Below are 21,397 nucleotides of genomic sequence, written 5' to 3'. Positions count from 1 at the left end.
TCACTACAGTACAACAAATTGAGAAATTAGGAATCTACAGTTATATTTACATACCTGCCTGTCTTTACTCTAGAATGTACACATTCAAACATACCACATACGACTGATTGTTTTACTTATATCATACAAGCAATGGAGTGAGTGGAGTTAGTAGTATCTAAGTGTAGGAATTATTAGTGAGTTGAGTTAGTAGTATCTAAGTGGAGGAAGTATTAGTGAGTTGAGTTTGTAGTATCTAAGTGGAGGAATTATCAGCGAGTTGAGTTTGTAGTATCTAAGTGGAGGTATTATCAGTGAGTTGAGTTGGTAGTATCTAAGTGGAGGAATTATCAGTGAGTTGAGTTGGTAGTATCTAAGTGGAGTAATTATCAGTGAGTTGAGTTTGTAGTATCTAAGTGGAGGTATTATCAGTGAGTTGAGTTTGTAGTATCTAAGTGGAGGAATTATCTGTGAGTTGAGTTTGTAGTATCTAAGTGGAGGAATTATCAGTGAGTTGAGTTGGTAGTATCTAAGTGGAGGTATTATCAGTGAGTTGAGTTGGTAGTATCTAAGTGGAGGAATTATTAGTGAGTTGAGTAAGTATCATCTAAGTGGAGGAATTATCAGTGAGTTGAGTTTGTAGTATCTAAGTGAAGGAATTATTAGTGAGTTGAGTAAGTAGTATCTAAGTGGAGGAATTATCAGTGAGTTGAGTTGGTATCTAAGTGGAGGAATTATTAGTGAGTTGAGTTTGTAGTATCTAAGTGGAGGAATTATCAGTGAGTTGAGTTGGTAGTATCTAAGTGGAGGAATTATCCGAGAGTTTAGTTAGCAGTATCATCTAAGTGGAGTAATTACCCTGGTAACCGTGTAGATAAATAGTCTATTATCACAAAAATTAAATGGACAGTGCGAATATAATAAGCATAGATAACGTGAAAGAAGAACAATGTTCCTATTTCACAGCTTTAAATATTCGTCACAAATTCTTATTGGGATCAACTGTATAAAAAAATCACCAGGAAAATGGTAAATAATGATAAAAAGAAAAATTATCGTGAGTATGGAGACTTAATAATTCCACAAAGCAAGCACATACAAGGACAAGAAGTTAGTTAATGAATATCTAAACCATCTTGCTAGCTTTGTGAATTGTAGACACTCACATACATAGGAACAAATGAAAGACAAATGAAACAGAACAAAGCACACCTTATTGTAAATGAAAACTCCATAATCATTATATTGCTATTCTTTTATACATGTAATGGGCCTTACCATGAATTGGATTACAAGAACACATCACCTAACTAGAACTGTAACCAGGATGGCTGACTAATACCCCCGCAATCTGCACGAGTCAATGGTGAATTCGAAATGTTAATTAGAGGCTAACTAAGATAACCCAGTAATATAGTGACCAGTTGCCATAGCAACCATAATTTTGAGAAAAAGAAAGTGGCATGCACATCTAAACATGGTCCTCTATATTTGTGTGAAGTTTCATTGAAATCGACAAAATGTGTCTACAGACAGACGGACGGACGGAGGGACGGACGGACAACCTGATTCCAGTATACCCCCCCTAACTTCGTTGCGGGGTATAAAAACCTTTTTTTTCTTTTTTATAGAATTCAGGGTCAATAAAGAAATTAAACTTGACATCAACAAATGAATAAACACAATGGTCTATTGTGGTGGGATATTACACTACCCCCATAAATACAATGGTCTATTGTGGTGGGATATTACACTATCTCCATAACAATGGTCTATTGTGGTGGGATATTACACTACCCCCATAAATACAATGGTCTATTGTGGCGAGATATTACACTACCTCCATAAATACAATGGTCTATTGTGGTGGGATATTACACTACCTCCATAAATACAATGGTCTATTGTGGTGGGATATTACACTACCTCCATAAATACAATGGTCTATTGTGGTGGGATATTACACTACCTCCATAAATACAATGGTCTATTGTGGTGGGGTATAACACTACCCCCATAAATACAATGGTCTATTGTGGTGGGATATTACACTACCTCCATAAATACAATGGTCTATTGTGGTGGGATATCACACTACCTCCATAACAATGGTCTATTGTGGTGGGATATCACACTACCTCCATAACAATGGTCTATTGTGGTGGGATATTACACTACCTCCATAAATACAATGGTCTATTGTGGTGGGATATTACACTACCTCCATAACAATGGTCTATTGTGGCGGGATATTACACTACCTCCATAACAATGGTCTATTGTGGTGGGATATTACACAACCTCCATAAATACAATGGTCTATTGTGGTGGGATATTACACTACCTCCATAAATACAATGGTCTATTGTGGTGGGATATTACACTACCTCCATAACAATGGTCTATTGTGGTGGGATATTACACAACCTCCATAAATACAATGGTCTATTGTGGTGGGATATTACACTACCTCCATAACAATGGTCTATTGTGGCGGGATATTACACTACCTCCATAACAATGGTCTATTGTGGTGGGATATAACACTACCTCCATAAATACAATGGTCTATTGTGGTGGGATATTACACTACCTCCATAAATACAATGGTCTATTGTGGTGGGATATTACACTACCTCCATAAATACAATGGTCTATTGTGGTGGGATATTACACTACCTCCATAACAATGGTCTATTGTGGTGGGATATTACACAACCTCCATAAATACAATGGTCTATTGTGGTGGGATATAACACTACCTCCATAAATACAATGGTCTATTGTGGTGGGATATTACACTACCTCCATAACAATGGTCTATTGTGGCAGGATATTACACTACCTCCATAACAATGGTCTATTGTGGTGGGATATTACACAACCTCCATAAATACAATGGTCTATTGTGGTGGGATATTACACTACCTCCATAACAATGGTCTATTGTGGTGGGATATTACACTACCTCCATAAATACAATTCAAACAGTATCACACTATTTCCAATGTCATTTATTTGACAAAGTTCTGAATAGTGTCACATTTTATATAAATAACTACACACACCTTCATGTATTTACAATAATTAACAAAAAAGCTCTAATTTACCGGACACTTTGTTCATGATTGAAAAAAATAAATATTCGCCACCACTGTAGCAAACTTTTCGCAACATTGAAACAGTGAAGAAACACTCACACATTTTTAACGATGATAGTATTAAACTCTCTCAAATTCCTAAACAGTAGCTATAGAAAACACAACTTTTGTAACTACATGTACATGTCAAACTTTCAACTGTATGGCAAGTAGATATACACATTATTAATATAGCTGTAAGAAATGTGATGATATAAAACATTTAACATTATTCTATATGTAACAAACATTTATACACCAACTTCTTCATAACACATACATCAATGAAAACTGCCACACTACCCAAAACCATACATATTTCGCGGAATATTATGTTATCAATATCAGGGGAAAATTATTTCCATTACATCATATGTTGAAATGTGAACTTTGAAGCTTATCTGCGTAATTCACATGAAGGAGTTTCCACATACGAAGAGACTGATTCCACATATGCGGAGGCTGACTATGTCTAGCTAACAAGCTTAGTATATACAATATAAATATGGCACAACTTTAATCTGTGACTTTTTTTTTTTTAACAAAAAATTACTTCAGCTATTTATGAAGCTTTTGACTGACTCTGTTCAGTTTCATATTAATCAAGCAATTCATAAGGAAAAAAAGAACCTAAAGAAAGGTTTGACTGGATAATTTCCTTAACAACATATTTTCGACAGAAAAAAATTGGGAAAGTTTCAAAGAATTCAGAGAGTTGTATTTTCTGTCATTTGAATTCTGAAATACATACTGATAGTTGCTGTTTTTGAATTGAACACATTTGACTCTATGACCTTGAACATTTTTCACCCTATGACCTTGACAAAATTTTCAGTGTGCTATCAAAGCATGCTACTGACCCAATATCATAAACCTGGGCCTCTTAGGTCTGAGGTGACCTAAAAACAAATTAATGAAAAACAAACTGCTATAAAGATTTAGAGGCAAAACATCCAGGTAAGGAAAATTGTATATAAGGTTACATATTTTATCACTGGATATTCCAAATTATTATCAATTAAAATTAACATTGTTTTATACTACAGAATATGGCATATCTTACAGCATACTGTTGTATTGTGATTTCACAATACGTAAACGATGCAGTGACGGATGATATATAATACAAAGATCAGATGGTTTTTTGAGAGCATGAGGTAGAGACATGAATTGGTTAACGTTGAAACTATGATTAAAGGCAACAGACAGTATTTTATATCGTTATATGATGAAAATGATCGGGTAACAATCCTGATTTATATTGCAGTGTCACTTTAGGTGACAACTCTGGTCCATATCCTGGAAAAACACAACTTGTCTTGTGGAAATATTTTTCCATCTATTTTGGATAATGTTGTTTTGGCTGTCCAAACAAATGGAAACTTCACACACACAAAGATACATGTATGTTTTGGGTGTTAGCTTTGTTAAATATGTCAGGAATGTATTTCAAAATATTGCTATATTTCAAACATGTTCCACAATCCCGTCCAAACACATGCATTATTCAGGTGCACTGCTATTCCAACAGTGTAGAGTCCTATCTCAATGTTAACCGTGAAATGAATGGTCATCTAGGTATGACCACACATTAACCGTGAAATGAATGGTCATCACCATTGTGACCAATGGGTATGACCACACAACGCTGTGTCCTATTGTATTATTTCTGTTGCCATCTTCCTGTTCCTAACATTGAAATAGAGTTATCTTCCTTCAATATCGGAACAATATCTCCTTTTCTGTATTATCTTTAGAACATTTTTATTGAGTATTTGTCAGTGGAATAGATATTTCCCTTTCTAGTCGTAGAATCATTTTTGAATTTGAGTATTTTTCCGTTATTAATAAAATCAAACTTGACTGCCATGTATATCCTTATCCTCTTCGGGGTGACATGTCCTTCTCGGGGTGACATGTCCTTCTCGGGGTGACATGTCCTTCTCCGAGTGACATGTCATTGATGCAGCGTTTCACTGAAGATATCACAGAATTTGTTCCCCTGGAAACCTAGGACCGTGTTTTGCTGGATCAGGAGTCTGCCGTTAACGATTGTTTTGCTATCACAAAAACTATAAGCAACAGAACAATAGTTGCCAGGTTACTGGACCACATAATAGCGTCATTAAACCTCTGGGGAGTGTTGGAAGGATCTGGAGGTATCTCTGTAAAAGGTTAAAAAGGACATTTTTTAATATGATTGTATCATACATTAATCTTATCTTGTTGGTAGAAACACAATACAGTTCTCTAAAGAGATGAAGACTGAAGAAGAAAAACCTACATACAATGTACATGGGATATTCAGTACAAAGGAATTGTTTAATAAATCATATATATAGAAAGTGAATAGAACATTTGATTTTGTCAAGACATATTTGGGAAGATCGAGGAACCCTTGGATTTTGCAGTTGTGTTAACAATTAACATGACAAAAATATAACCTACCTTTTTTGAAGAAAGTGTAATGTGCCTCGAAACCTGAACTTTCCTGCTGCATATTTGACTTGAACACCACAGTCAGAAAATCATTGTCAGATTCAATAAACGTGGACTCTGGTTTTAATACACCACATAATCGAGGCATGTCCCGATCCTCTACTCCGTAGAAGTTGGAGAAGGACACATAATCACTGCCTACCTCAGTAAGACATCTATAACAGAAAAGTATGAATTTATGACAGACTATGGACAAGCAGCCATAAGATTTGATGTTGTTCATGTAATTTGTGGCTGGATGTCAATTTCTTTTAAAGATTAAGAACCTCAAAATTGAATCCAGAAAGTTTATTGCACATCAATGATTCATATTCTTGAACCAAAAGTACATCCGACGTAGAAATTTCCATTCATATCTCAAATATTAAAAAGAAATCTAATAAAATACTGCCATCACTTTTGTTTTTAAACACTACAAGTATTTTACCAACCTTGGATATTTGCCATGAACTTCGAATGACTGGAACAAAATGCGGACTTTTTCATCTGCTTCTCCATGGAATATGTAATGACATGTTGTAGCCTTGGGATAAAGTCCTGGATGGTTGGGAGAGACAAATCTTCCAGTCTTGTTTTGTTTGCTTTCATATTTAAAATAACAAGCTGAAACAGGATGATCCGCCGATAATTAATTTTATTGATCAATAGAAAGCATGAAGGAGGAAAATGATTCATTTGAAGAGAGAGTGCAGATGATAAAATACCAAAGAATTCTTTAATATTGATTCCATACTTTTGATGGTTTTATAATATTGTAATCAAATACTCTTGCAATAACATAATTGCATGTTCTCAAAATAATCTGATAAACATTCCTGGCTATCACAGCTAACGGCCTCCCTGTCATTCATTGGAATTAAATGCCATATTTGTGTCACATTTCTTATGATATTATTTAATAATCTAATACATTCATACTTTCTGAAATTTAGTTAATATTTGCACAATTCCCAGTAGCATACTCTCTAGGCATACCGTAAAACAATGATGAATGTTATCTATTGTGGCCTTAGTGAAACAGTTTTTATGAAAACTTACACTTTGCTACTTACATTATTGGTGATAGGAGTACATTTGACAAACTAACATTATTATTTTCTATGTTACAAAAGAGTTCCCTTCAATGGGAGATAACTTTACATCAGTAACTCTTACCTCCTCGTCTTTCCTGTATTCCTGTACTGATTCCATAATCTAGGGAAAAGAGGAAACAAATTCAGGATTTAGATTTATATAATTCAAGGTTTATTTACTGTGTATTGGAGTTTTTAGGACCTGATCCAGGGCCAATCCTAGTAACATCTATTTGCAGTTTTAAGTTGAGAGTTTTGGCCATTTAGAAGTTTTATGTTGAGAGTTTTGGCTGTTTCTAAGATACAACAGCAATATCAGTATTCGGTTTTAAGTTGAAAGTTTTGACTGTTTCCAAGATACAACAGCAATATCAGTATTAAGTTTTAAGTTTTAAGTTTTGGCTGTTTCGATGATATGACAGTAATATCAGTATTCAGTTTTAGGTTGAGAGTTTTGGCCATTTAGAAGATACAACAGCAATATCAGTATTCAGGTTTAAGTTGAGAGTTTTTTCCATTAGGGGCTGCGGTGGCTGAGTGGTTAAGGTGTCCCGACACTTTTTATCACCTCTGGGTTGCGAGTTCGAAACCTACGTGGGGCAGTTGCCTGAGGTACTGACCATAGGCCGGTGGTTTTTCTCGGGGTACTCCGGCTTTTCCACCTCCAAAACCTGGCACGTCCTTAAATGACCCTGGCTGTTAATAGGACGTTAAACCAAAACAAACCAAACCAATTTTGCCATTTCCAAGATATGACAGCAATATCTGTATGTAGTTTTAAGTTGAGAGTTTTGGCCATTTCGAAGACACGATATAGCAATATATGTATGTAAAAATGTAGTTTTAAGTTGAGAGTTTTGGCCGTTTCGAAGATACATGTACCATAACATGTCTGCATGTTTGTTTTTTTCTATATGTTCTCATATATATATAAAGGGAGATAGCTATATGAGGAATACCTAAACAATTTTGTATTGCAGTTCTACCCTTTGATCCAAGGTCATGTCAATAACTCCACTTATAAAACCATAAACATGTTCTGGCAGTGTTTCAAAGTCAATGGGGTTGCCAATTGTATAGCTGTTGTAGACAGAATGAGAGCTTGAAGCAAACACACCACGGCTGTTCTAGACAGAATGAGAGCTTGAAGCAAACACACCATGGCTGTTGTAGACAGAATGAGAGCTTGAAGCAAACACACCATGGCTGTTCTAGACAGAATGAGAGCTTGAAGCAAACACACCATGGCTGTTCTAGACAGAATGAGAGCTTGAAGCAAACACACCACAGCTGTTATAGATGGAATGAGAGCTTGAAGTAAACACACCACGGCTGTTCTAGACAGAATGAGATCTTGAAGCAAACACACCACAGCTGTTATAGATGGAATGAGAGCTTGAAGTAAACACACCACGGCTGTTCTAGACAGAATGAGAGCTTGAAGCAAACACACCATGGCTGTTCTAGACAGAATGAGAGCTTGAAGCAAACACACCACGGCTGTTATAGATGGAATGAGAGCTTGAAGTAAACACACCACTCTGGTCATTTTGACTTTGCCTCAATGATAATCTTCACAGATTTCTTGGCATACATGTAAACAATATTTATATTTATTGAGGAAGAGAATGTCACTTCCTAACTTAACCTTGTTAAGGGTAAGTTTACATCCTGATCCTTTGTACCTAGATTATTTTAACTTCATTTACCATAATATCACTACATTTCCCACAGTGATATTTTCTTTGTAGATCCCTGAAAATTTATAAGCTTTTGAAGATTAAATTGACTTTTTAATAGAAGTCAACTTTTCACTATTACAGACTTTGTCTTTTAATCAGAATTTCCTCACTATTATCATGTTAGTCTTTAAGTTATTGATTCACCTGCCTTACTTCTGTTGAATACTTAATTGGGTTTAAGTGATGTAGTCTTTTAAAGGCCCTACTTCTCATTTCTGTGCCCTTTATTCAGCATGTTTCCTTAGATGTTGAGGAGGAGGTTTTAGAATTCAAACTGACAGTCTAACTCAATATTCCTGCTACCATAGGATCTTTTTTATAAGAATATATCGATCATTACAAGTGGACAACTTTTAGGAAGATCATTCAATCAATGTAAATATATCCAATGCACACAACTACGTTAGGTACTGGTCATAAAATTAGTGTAGGGAGTATTACAAAGGTCAAGCTTCTGTCTTTAGAGGACTCCCACAACTAAAGATTTTACTATATGCTATTACTAGTGATTCCATCCTCTCAATCGCTGATTTGAAGTTTAAATAATATGAAATTTATATCAAAATAAAGTTTGAAGTTTTTGCTACTTACGAATGATGTAATGGCATATAAGAGCATGTGGGTACTCGAAAGATGGTAATCTTGATATTTACAGTTGACAAGGGATCTCCCATGTCCTTCATCATTCTTAATTCAGTAGGAGTGTTTATTTTTGCTTTTTTAAATTTAATTACATTAATCTTTATTCTCGTCAATAGGAAGTACCTATTCCATAATATTAATTACTCAATAGCTGCAAATCTCAAAAACACATTTTATTTGGGGACTTTGTGTGAAACAGCAGCTGATTGGCTGATTAGTCCTATAGACACAGCAGCCGATTGGTTGATTAGTCCTAGAGACACAGCAGCCGATTGGCTGATTAGTCCTAGAGACACAGCAGCCGATTGGTTGATTAGTCCTAGAGACACAGCAGCCGATTGGCTGATTAGTCCTAGAGACACAGCAGCTGATTGGCTGATTAGTCCTAGAGACACTACCATTTCTGGTACTGGTGTATGTTTAAAACAAACCCACAATTCTTTTGTGTTTGAATCAGAATTTATCTCCTGATTACCTTATGTTTCTATATGCTAAAACATAGCATAATTAACATATTTTATACATCCATGAATTCCATGAAAAGATTCTAACACAAAAGTTGTCTGTTTTTATTATTAACTCACCTGATCTGAAGTTGTATAAGAAGCGGAATCCTGAGAAGCGGACGTGATCTATGTGGGCTTTGGAATTAAAGACAATCTTTAGGTAGGGGCCACTAGACATCAGTTGAGGAGGAACTTTGGCCCCGCAGAACACATCAATTTCTGTCTCAACATTTCCAAGAATGTCGTACACTGTTATAGAATCCTTTTGGCTGCAACTGTTACAGGAATAAAAACAAAGAAATCTTACACTTCAGTGCTTCAAACATCAAAGCAAAAGGCTGCATTAAGGATTTAGTACATGGTATGTTTTTATGTACATAACATGCACAATTTTATAGAGCTAACATAATATGGCTGATTGATCTCTGAAAAGGACCGTAGAGGAATTTTAACCATAAACAAATACTATAGGGACATTAGACCTATTAATATCATGGTACAGAAAGTTTTCTGATTTTTGGTTGAAAAATCAACATATTCAAACAGTGTGTTGTCATGCCAACAGATTATATTCTACAGCTAGGCTCCCATCATTGCCAAATCTAGTAACAACCCATTCTTTACAATTAAACTATGGAAACAGTTTTATATTGAAAAGGACACGTTTTAACAATGTATCCATCATCAGCACTTTTAAAGCCATGGTCTAAATTGCTTGTCTTCACTGCATGGAGCATTTTCGTTGTTGTAAAAAATGGCACACAGGTCCTTCTTCTTCATCTAGAAAACATGGACACATTTAAAAATGTCCAGCTAAATGATTCCTATCACATATACATTATAAGGTGGACTCAGGCTCGGGTTCTAGTAACTGGACATAATATGATACACAGCCTCAAGTCAGAATTGGATCAATATATTCGGGGACAAATTTGAGTGACTGTTTGGAGTCATCTGGAGGGCACTCATTCAATCAGCCACACTGCTGAATGACAATAATTTGTACCTATCAACTAATTAGTCCGAGGATCCATACTTTGGATATTAAAGTGGCCCAATGGGCCCAAATCGCTCACCTGCAATGCAGTGATCTTTTCATATATGGATCCTGCAGTTATTTGAAAGCATGCTACAGGACCAATATAATGTCTCTCTGCACTTTGGCTTTTCACTAAAAGTCATTTAAAGATTTAAGCATACTTGATCGACGTGACCTTGAATGAAGGTCAAGGTCATTCATTTGAACAAACTTGGTAGCCCTTTACCCCAGCATGCTACAGACCCAATATCAACTCCCTGGGACTCTTGGTTATTGAGAAGAAGTTGTTTAAAGATTTTAGCCTTTTTGACCCCTGTGACCTTGAATGAAGGTCAAGGTCATTCATTTGAACAAACTTTGTAGCCCTTTACCCCAGCATGCTACAGACCCAATATCAACTCTCTGGGACTCTTGGTTATTGAGAAGAAGTCGTTTAAAGATTTTAGCCTTTTTGACTCCTGTGACCTTGAATGAAAGTCAAGGTCATTCATTTGAACAAACTTGGTAGCCCTTCACCCCAGCATGCTACAGGCCAAATATTAGGTCTCTGGGACTCTTGGTTATTGAGAAGAAGTCGTTTAAAGATTTTAGCCTTTTTGACTCCTGTGACCTTGAATGAAAGTCAAGGTCATTCATTTGAACAAACTTGGTAGCTCTTTACCCCAGCATGCTACAGGCCAAATATTAGGTCTCTGGGACTGTTGGTTATCGAGAAGAAGTCGTTTAAAGATTTTAGCCTTTTTGGCCCCTGTGACCTTGAATGAAGGTCAAGGCCATTCATTTGAACAAAATTGGTAGCCCTTTACCGCAGCATGCTACAGACCCAATATCAACTCCCTGGGACTCTTGGTTATTGAGAAGAAGTCGTTTAAAGATTTTAGCCTTTTTGACTCCTGTGACCTTGAATGAAAGTCGAGGTCATTCATTTGAACAAACTTGGGAGCCCTTCACCCCAGCATGCTACAGGCCAAATATTAGGCCTCTGGGACTCTTGGTTATTGAGAAGAAGTCGTTTAAAGATTTTAGCCTTTTTGACTCCTGTGACCTTGAATGACGGTCAAGGTCATTCATTTGAACAAACTTGGTAGCCCTTCACCCCAGCATGCTACAGACCCAATATCAACTCCCTGGGACTCTTGGTTATTGAGAAGAAGTCGTTTAAAGATTTTAGCCTTTTTGACCCCTGTGACCTTGAATGAAAGTCAAGGTCATTCATTTGAACAAACTTGGTAGCCCTTCACCCGAGCATGCTACAGACCCAATATCAACTCCCTGGGACTCTTGGTTATTGAGAAGAAGTCGTTTAAAGATTTTAGCCTTTTTGACTCCTGTGACCTTGAATGAAAGTCAAGGTCATTCATTTGAACAAACTTGGTAGCCCTTCACCCCAGCATGCTACAGACCCAATATCAAGTCCCTGGGACTCTTGGCTATTGAGAAGAAGTCGTTTAAAGATTTTAGCCTTTTTGACTCCTGTGACCTTGAATGAAGGTCAAGGTCATTCATTTGAACAAACTTGGTAGCCCTTCACCCCAGCATGCTACAGACCCAATATCAAGTCCCTGGGTCTTTTGGCTATTTAGAAGAAGTCGTCTAATTTTTTTTTAGCCTTTTTGACTCCTGTGACCTTGAATGAAAGTCAAGGTCATTCATTTGAACAAACTTGGTAGCCCTTTACCCCAGCATGCTACAGACCCAATATCAACTCCCTGGGACTGTTGGTTGTTGAGAAGAAGTTGTTTGAAGATTTTAGCCTTTTTGACTCCTGTGACCTTGAATGAAGGTCAAGGTCATTCATTTGAACAAACTTGGTAGCCCTTCACCCCAGCATGCTACAGGCCCAATATTAGGTCTCTAGGCCTTTTGGTTATTGAGAAGAAGTTGCTTGAATGGAAAGTTGACGCCGGCCGGACGGCCGGACGGCCGGACGGACGACGGACGGACGACGGACGCCGCGCCACGGCATAAGCTCACTTGCCCTTCGGGCAGGTGAGCTAACAAATACTATAGGGACATTAGATCTATTAATATCATGGTACAGAAAGTTTTCTGATTTTTGGTTGAAAAATCAACATATTCAAACAGTGTGTTGTCATGCCAACAGATTATATTCTACAGCTAGGCTCCCATCATTGCCAAATCTAGTAACAACCCATTCTTTACAATTAAACTATGGAAACAGTTTTATATTGAAAAGGACACGTTTTAACAATGTATCCATCATCAGCACTTTTAAAGCCATGGTCTAAATTGCTTGTCTTCACTGTATGGAGCATTTTCGTTGTTGTAAAAAATGGCACACAGGTCCTTCTTCTTCATCTAGAAAACATGGATACATTTAAAAATGTCCAGCTAAATGATTCCTATCACATATACATTATAAGGTGGACTCGGGCTCGGGTTCTAGTAACTGGACATAATATGATACACAGCCTCAAGTCAGAATTGGATCAATATATTCGGGGACAAATTTGAGTGACTGTTTGGAGTCATCTGGAGGGCACTCATTCAATCAGCCACACTGCTGAATGACAATAATTTGTACCTATCAACTAATTAGTCCGAGGATCCATACTTTGGATATTAAAGTTAAAAACTGACCTCACACACTATATTTATTCTTATTGTTAATTGAATCATTGTTTCTAAAGAGTTAAATTGCTAGGACTACAGCAGGTGTAAAATTGACCATGTCTCTTAAAGTGTACCCTGAACGAAAAACGATAATCAAATATGTTATTCTTTGTAACCACCAAAGAAGAATGTCACAAACCGCATCAAAATCGGTTGGCCGAGTGCCGAGATATCGCACATCGAAGTACGCGATTTGCACCTGTCGGTCGACTGCTAATCAGCGTATCGGTCAGTCACGCTGATTTGGAACTCTTCAGTCTATGACGTCACAGGTTGAACGGAGTGACTGTTATGGTGGCCAGTAGCATAGAGGACAGTGTGAACAGAAGCAGCACAAACATGTCTGAATACGATCTGGACATGAGATATGAGGTTGTTGAATTTGACGAATATTGCCGACAAGAAGTCGGAATCCAACAATATAAGTTTGAGTTTAAAAAAAAAAAATAAATAGTGAAATTGACTCTGAAAATGACCGCTTGGTTAACACAGACTGGTGTAATAATCGGTCGATCACCAATAAATGTATATTAGTTAAGTGTTTACCATTTCTTACTCATTACCAAAGAAAGGAACACAGTATCAACATTTTAAAATAAAATAATGTGCTATTTCATTCGCAAATTAATATTCAAATAAACATACCAACAATACAACAGTTCTGGATACTCTGGTTTGTGAGAAAAGACAAACACACGTACAGTAAATTCATGCGTTATATAGTCTATATTCTATAAAAAAAACCCGCTTCTAGTCATGAAGGGCACTTAATTTAGAAAGTGATATATTATAATCATCATGATCTTCAATAGACTAAATCTCTCCCGTATGAATACCAGTGTTGAAGTCTACAACAAACTTCTACATGTACATATACCGATTTTATCCCTTTTTTTTTTACATGCCATGGTCTCAGGGATTAAGGACGATTAAATGCTTGAGAAAGATATAATTTATATACGATCGTTGTCATTGAAATTATATAAAAGTGATTCGCAACAATTATAATATAATTGATACTTTCTGCACAGGTATAAAGCATAGGAACTTATTAAAACCATCATTTTAGCTCTGTTTTTTATGATAAAACACATGCAACTTATTTCATCGTGACTAATCATTATTAATACTAAAACTTATAAACTCGCAATGATTTTCGTGTATGATTTTTTTCTTCAAATTTTATGTATTTTTTGCTATTATTTTTTTAATTGTGTCATTATTATGAAGTGATCGAGATCCTTGTGGTTTTGCTTTAGTCAGAGGATTACTACAAATTGTATTCTTTTTAATGTGGGAAACCGTTGCTTTTGGATGAAATAGCCTGTTTCTATTCTGTCTGTATCTGTATTTTATTAATGAAGAGGTACAGTTTTGCTGAACAACTTCCTTCTATAATGGGTAGCAAATTAGACGGCTTCTTAACTCAACAGACTGTTCATATGTTGTTTCCTGTATGTTGTTCAATGAGGTAGTCACTAACTACTACAAGGTGACCCCTCCTCAAATTGACCCTGGCTGTTCAGAGGGCAATAAACCCAGCAAACAAACAAACCACTATGATTCCACCTCTTATACTGAACACAGATAATGGTAAGATAATGGTCGGATAATGGTCGGATAATCAAGGATTTCCCATCATCTGGACACAAGTCTCATATCATATGTCCATTTTTCTTGTAACCATGACGTCAAGATCCTGGGTTGGAAAAATTGATACAGAAAGGAAGGGGAAGAGGCTTAGAAGAAAACAGGAGATGATTTTAAACTGATAGAGGAATGAGGAAGATAAACGAAGAGGAGGCTGGAAGAGAACAGAGTAAGAACCGGAATGATACGGGAGTTGACTTGTTAACACCTTAGGCTGTTGTGATTTGACAAACTGAGTACCAAACTGTCTAGACTAGATCATTTGTCACATAACTCAAGGCTGGTGTTACAGTAGAAACACACAAAGTCGAACAAAATTGATTTTTTTTTCTGTAATCTTACGTCCAAACGCCTTTAATAGGATCATTTTTATCACATACTGTCGATGAAATGTCACAGATGTTATATATCTTTAATATCAAAGGTTCTACACTGTTACCATCAAAATTTCATTCCAATTTTCAGTCTAAGAAATCTCTGGTGACAATTTCCTTCATGCTAAACCATAGTACAAAGCAATTTTCCTGTGGATTTATGATCTGAGAATGACAAACTGCAGTAAGTTTTAATCCCACCACCTTTACAATGAGGCTGTCGTTAAGGACATGTGTAACGTAGACATTTGTACGACAACAGGCTTATTGTACCTATCATTATAGTGACAAGAAATGTGGGTACAGTACTGTAACTACCTGGATACAGTATGATTTCATGCTTCAAGTTCCAGACTTCTCCAACCACTATAACAATTTTACATAATAATTTAATGGTAATTTATGACATCTACCAATATTTGAACGAGCTCCAAGAAGGATCATGCCATTCAATATAGATGATATTTTTTGGTTCTTGTTTGTGTGACATGAAAGGAAAAATGCAGTGACGAGACAAGGATTTGAACCCAGAACCTCCAAACTCTAGATGGAGGCTCTTATCATTGAGCTACCTGGCCAACATCATTAAAATTTACATTAATTTGAGTTCTTTCCATACTTTCCATATACACATTATATTATTTTTTCAATGATCTATAAGACTACCAATCTAACACCTCCTTGAATGATTACTATGAACTTTCAGTGGATTGTTCCTAAGAATCAAGAGACATCAACTGCACCATGAATCCTGAGCCAATCATTTCAATGAACCAAGAGATATCAACTGTACCATGAATCCTGAGCCAATCATTTCTATGAACCAAGAGACATCAACTGCACCATGAATCCTGAGCCAATCATTTCTATGAACCAAGAGACATCAACTGCACCATGAATCCTGAGCCAATCATTTCTATGAACCAAGAGACATCAACTGTACCATGAATCCTGAGCCAATCATTTCTATGAACCAAGAGACATCAACTGCACCATGAATCATGAACCAATCATTTCTATGAACCAAGAGACATCAACTGTACCATGAATCCTGAGCCAATCATTTCTATGAACCAAGAGACATCAACTGCACTATGAATCCTGAGCCAATCATTTCTATGAACCAAGATACAACTGCACCATGAATCCTGAGCCAATCATTTCTATGAACCAAGAGACATCAACTGTACCATGAATCCTGAGCCAATCATTTCTATGAACCAAGAGACATCAACTGCACAGTGAATCATGAACAAATCATTTCTATGAACCAAGAGACATTAACTGCACCATGAATCATGAGCCAATCATTTCTATGAACCAAGAGACATTAACTGCACCGTGAATCATGAACCAATCATTTCTATGAACCAAGAGACATTAACTGCACCGTGAATCATGAACCAATCATTTCTATGAACCAAGAGACAACAACTGCACCATGAATCCTGAGCCAATCATTTCTATGAACCAAGAGACAACAACTGCACCGTGAATCATGAACCAATCATTTCTATGAACCAAGAGACATTAACTGCACCGTGAATCATGAACCAATCATTTCTATGAACCAAGAGACAACTGCACCATGAATCATGAACCAATCATTTCTATGAACCAAGAGACATTAACTGTACCATGAATCCTGAGCCAAGAGACATCAACTGTACCAAGACTCATGAGCCAATCATTTCTGTGGATCTTGATACTTACTCTCTTGGATCATCCTTATTTCCACCAGAGTAGAACAGGTCCATGTTAGTAAATCGGATCTGAACACGCTCTTCAGCAGTACCATTAAATATGTAGTGACACCTGGTGGTTGAGGGGTAACGGTTCGGGAAGCTGGAACTCATTATTATACCCGTAGAGGACTGCTGGCTGGATATGTTCTGGTTACAGTTCACCACTGGAAAGAGAACATTTTTAAATGAAAAGTATTTTTAATAAATTCATTTGCAAAATTCTAATTATTCCCAACTTTAAAATCAGAAAGCACATGTATGACTTCAATTAACAATTAAGTCTCTAAGAGAACAAAAATTAACTTCCAAATGTAGAAACTAATTAAAGTTTGTTCTGAATATTGATTTCCATGTATACACACATATATACAAACACACCCTACCTAATTACTCTCTTTATATGACCACAGCAGTCTTGTAGGCGGATATATTTGTCAGGATTTTATTTTTGTACCTGAAGATAATCAGCAAATTCAAAATCCCCACAGAAAACTAATACTGAAGGTGAAATATAAGTTCTCCTTTGTCAGAAGATTTTTAACTTAATTTACTTGTGTGACCTTCGGTGATTGTCAAGGTTATTTGGCTAAGCTTGAAAATATGTTATTCCAACAAGAGCAACTGATACTTCTCAGAAGCTTTTAGGACCTTCAGAAAAATTGTGTCAGGCATTTCGTTAGCTCTCATTAAAGAGAAATGGCTTCCAACTTGTTAGAATTTCTACGGAGAGATTGTCGTCATCCGAAGAAATATACAGTTAAGCTGCCCTTTATTTTGGAGTAATTAAATGTTTAAAATTATGATTAACAATTTTTTTTTTCTAATAATTTCGCTTAAAATAATATCAAAAACAGTAGGGAGTCCTGCTCCTAAATAGGTAGTATTGGCATGACTGGTTATTATATATCTTTACAAACACAATGGTATTTATTATATCACACTGGTTTAATATAGAAAACTCATTGTTCAATGTCTAACTGAACCAGGTGTGCTAGATTTTTTTTGGCAGTGTAACATCAAATTTATGGACATAGAAATTCTAAATCAGAATTGTACAAAATGTTGGTTTAGAACTGAAAGGTAAACCAGATTTAGAGGATATGTCTATCATAGAACTACAATGGCTTGATCATCAGATCGCTATCAAATACCTTGATTTATTGAAACTCCTCTTCAATCCGACTCATAAATATTTTTGATATTTACCGCAGTCATTTCCAACTTAGACTGATGAATTATTATTACTATAATTCAAAATTACTTGTAATCAGAAAGGACATTCCTAAATTGTGAAAACTTTTGTCTCATTCAATTGTATTATGATATGCAATAAAATTGATTTAAATCAAACTGAATTAAGAGTGAGTCCATCAAGCAATGAATAATGAAAGTTAAGCTTGTTCGCGCACCGGCCCATTTGGTAATGTTTAAACTAATGTAGGTGTTAGGAATATGAAACTTCAAACCCCAAGAGTAAACGAGAGCCTGTGCTCTGTGTACTGTTGTTTCAGGGAAGAAAACAGGGAAATACTGCACTTTTGTTTTTTCTCAGAAAAAAATACATTAGGTGTTGAAATAACAAGAATGATTAACTCGGCGTTCTATATGGGCCAAGATGAATGGAGTTTTATAAGAAAATGCACAATATCACATTAGCTGTGGTATTGATTCTAACAACCGCACATTACTATAAAAATGCTAAATAGGCTGTGAGGGTGGTGAAAAAACAGACACTTCCTGAAAATGTGTAAAGCACTCGTGGGCTATTAAAAGCTCCGGAACAATTTCAAATTTCCATCTGTAAACAATCCAGCCAAGTTTTGCAGCTAATAAAATTCATATTTACAATAAATTGTGGTAATCAAATCATTCTGGAAAAAGAAAAAGAAATCTTTTTACAGCTTTTCTGTATTTTTAAAAATTCTATTATCACTCTAGAATTAGGCAGTATCAATAACAGAAAATTTATTTCTGGACTCGAGTACATTTTATTATCAGGGACATTAAATAAAGCTGCCGTCAGGGTATAACTGAACAATCAAATTAATTGAACAAAGTAATGGGGCTTATACAAGTACAAGTTTAGCCAAATGAAATATTTGGAATATCAGGGCACATAAAATTCAAAACAATGGAATTTTGTAATTGTTTATTGTATATCAGTTTGAAAATCTAATGGTAAATGTTTCGTTGTACCTCTGGGTATGTTTTAGTACAAAGAAGAACTGCATGTACAAATGTCTTTAAAAATTTATCAGCAAATATTTAATAAGGATATCTCTTAAAATGATCTTAGTTATTATTTGTGTTTTGCCTGCTATGTTATCTGTAAACATCTGATCACAGCATACTGAAGTACATCTTGTAGGCAGTTAACTTAAGGATATATGCTACACTTTTACCGATACATACTTCATTTCAAAAGAGTTCCAATAACCAGTGTAAAACATTAGCAGGATAGTACCTTGTGTTAAATCATCTGGCAGAGTTTTAATACAACAAACAACGCTCACAATTTTTCATTCTGAGTGACATAAATTTCTGTGTCAAAATTTATTTTTTTATCATCTCCTATAAAACTCTACACTTTCATTATAAACAGAATGGCCTGTGTGTTCTTCATAATACATGTACCTCTGTAACTGAAGTAAGTGTAACTATTACCTAACAACAATTGTCCCCATTACCAGATTAGCTACAACAGCATCTCACAGCACAGAGGAGTTTGACTCACTGGACAGACAAGTTTGACTCCCCAGACAAAGGTCTGACTGGACAGAGGTCATTGACTCACCGGACAGATGTCTTTGACTCACCAGACAAAGGTAATTGACTCACCAGACAGAGGTCTTTGACTCACCAGACAGATGTCTTTGACTCACTGGACAGATGTCATTGACTCACCGGACAGATGTCTTTGACTCACTGGACAGAGGTCATTGACTCACCAGACAGTGGTCATTGACTCACTGGACAGACAAGTTTGACTCCCCAGACAAAGGTCATGGACTCACTGGAAAGACAAGTTTGACTCCCCAGACAGAGGTCTTTGACTCATTGGACAGAGGTCATTGACTCATTGGACAAATGTCTATAACTCATTGGCTAGAGGTCTTTTACTCACTTTACAGTGTACTCAGACTCACTGGACAGAAGTCTTTCCATTTTGAAAGATTTTGCTTCATAATGTAATTGATGCTGTCAATGTCAAAGTATTGGCATCTCAAGATATGTACAACTCTTTGTCACAAATTGCTTTGTCGATGTATAGATGTCTCCTTGACAAAATAATGATAATTTATAATCATTTCTCCTTGTCAATGTTTATATCCTTCTTTCTAAATGTATATATCTTTGATGACATTTTATACATCACTCTCTCAAGCAATACATGACGTTTCTTATGAAGGTTAAAATTTGATATATCATTGTCAACATTTGACGACATTTCCAATCAACTGACATTTTTTTGTCGATGTGTTGACTTCTCTCTGCATCTCCTTATCACCTCCCCTTGGAGCAGAAACATTGACCCTGAGATCTGTGTTCACTTGGTTATCTTTTATCATACTCAACAAAAATGTGCCTCTAACGAAACCAGCACTGAGCAATGTTGATCCTAATCATCCAGACGTTTTGATGGATTTACCGTTTCAGAGAACGTTGATCTTGCTAATTATAGTTGTCCTCAACATTCCTGTGCTGACTTTTTATACTGTTGTCAATGAGCATGTTGCTAACGTCTTAATCATCACTCTCAGCCTGACAAGCTAGCAGGCTGTCACAATCAGCAACAGCCGCAAACTAGTGCAAAATTTGGGTGGCAGCTACGCAGTGCGGCAAACAGAGAGCCGAAATTACCAAGAGTCAGAAACGTCAAGTCACAAGGGTAAAAACAAATTAACCCCACCCAATGAAAAGTCAAGTGTAGTCCTAATCTCATTTACTGGAAAAAAAAACCTAGTATATGTTGACAGTCTAATCAAAATGTCCAAAGATGAACCATATAATTTAGCTAGACGTTCTATCTCTCCGCAACATTGCAACCAAATTGATATCTGCTGCTACTAATTCAGATAGAATGGTCCATTCATTTCAGTTTCCATTCCATCACCTGATCAAAAGAGAGATGTAGAACATAAATAATGACACATGACTTACAAAGTTGTCAGTGCTGACAGAAATATTCCGCTGAAATGGGGCTGTGACCTCCTATACGAGTTGTAAAAGAATGACAACCCAATCAAGTTCTTTTTGTCAAAGATGAATTAGAATTATATTCTAAATGGAAAACAATTCTTATTTCAATATCATCTATTTGAATTTTTCTACTTAGAACAAGTCTCTGCCATATTTCGGAGCCTAGGGCATTAC

The 21,397-nt window shown here is 36.1% G+C and overlaps 1 protein-coding gene across 1 annotated transcript; it reads right to left on the bottom strand.

Annotated features, from left to right (window-relative positions):
- Nucleotides 1-2,803: 2,803 nt before the first annotated feature.
- On the bottom strand, nucleotides 2,804-20,592 carry LOC117328397 (suppressor of lurcher protein 1-like). The gene is made up of 7 exons (XM_033885926.1): nucleotides 20,487-20,592; nucleotides 16,992-17,187; nucleotides 9,660-9,856; nucleotides 6,774-6,812; nucleotides 6,050-6,221; nucleotides 5,568-5,773; nucleotides 2,804-5,284 (listed from the first exon to the last, which is right to left on the bottom strand). The coding sequence occupies exons 1-7, from the start codon at nucleotides 20,590-20,592 to the stop codon at nucleotides 5,151-5,153; spliced, it is 1,050 nt and encodes a 349-aa protein (XP_033741817.1). The 3' UTR covers nucleotides 2,804-5,150.
- Between the last annotated feature and the right edge of the window lie 805 nt (nucleotides 20,593-21,397).

Source organism: Pecten maximus, chromosome 5, assembly GCF_902652985.1.
Source record: "Pecten maximus chromosome 5, xPecMax1.1, whole genome shotgun sequence".
Classification (NCBI taxonomy): Eukaryota; Metazoa; Mollusca; class Bivalvia; order Pectinida; family Pectinidae; genus Pecten; species Pecten maximus.
The sequence above is the reverse complement of the archived record's forward strand: the minus strand, read 5'-3'. Positions and strand labels throughout refer to the sequence as shown.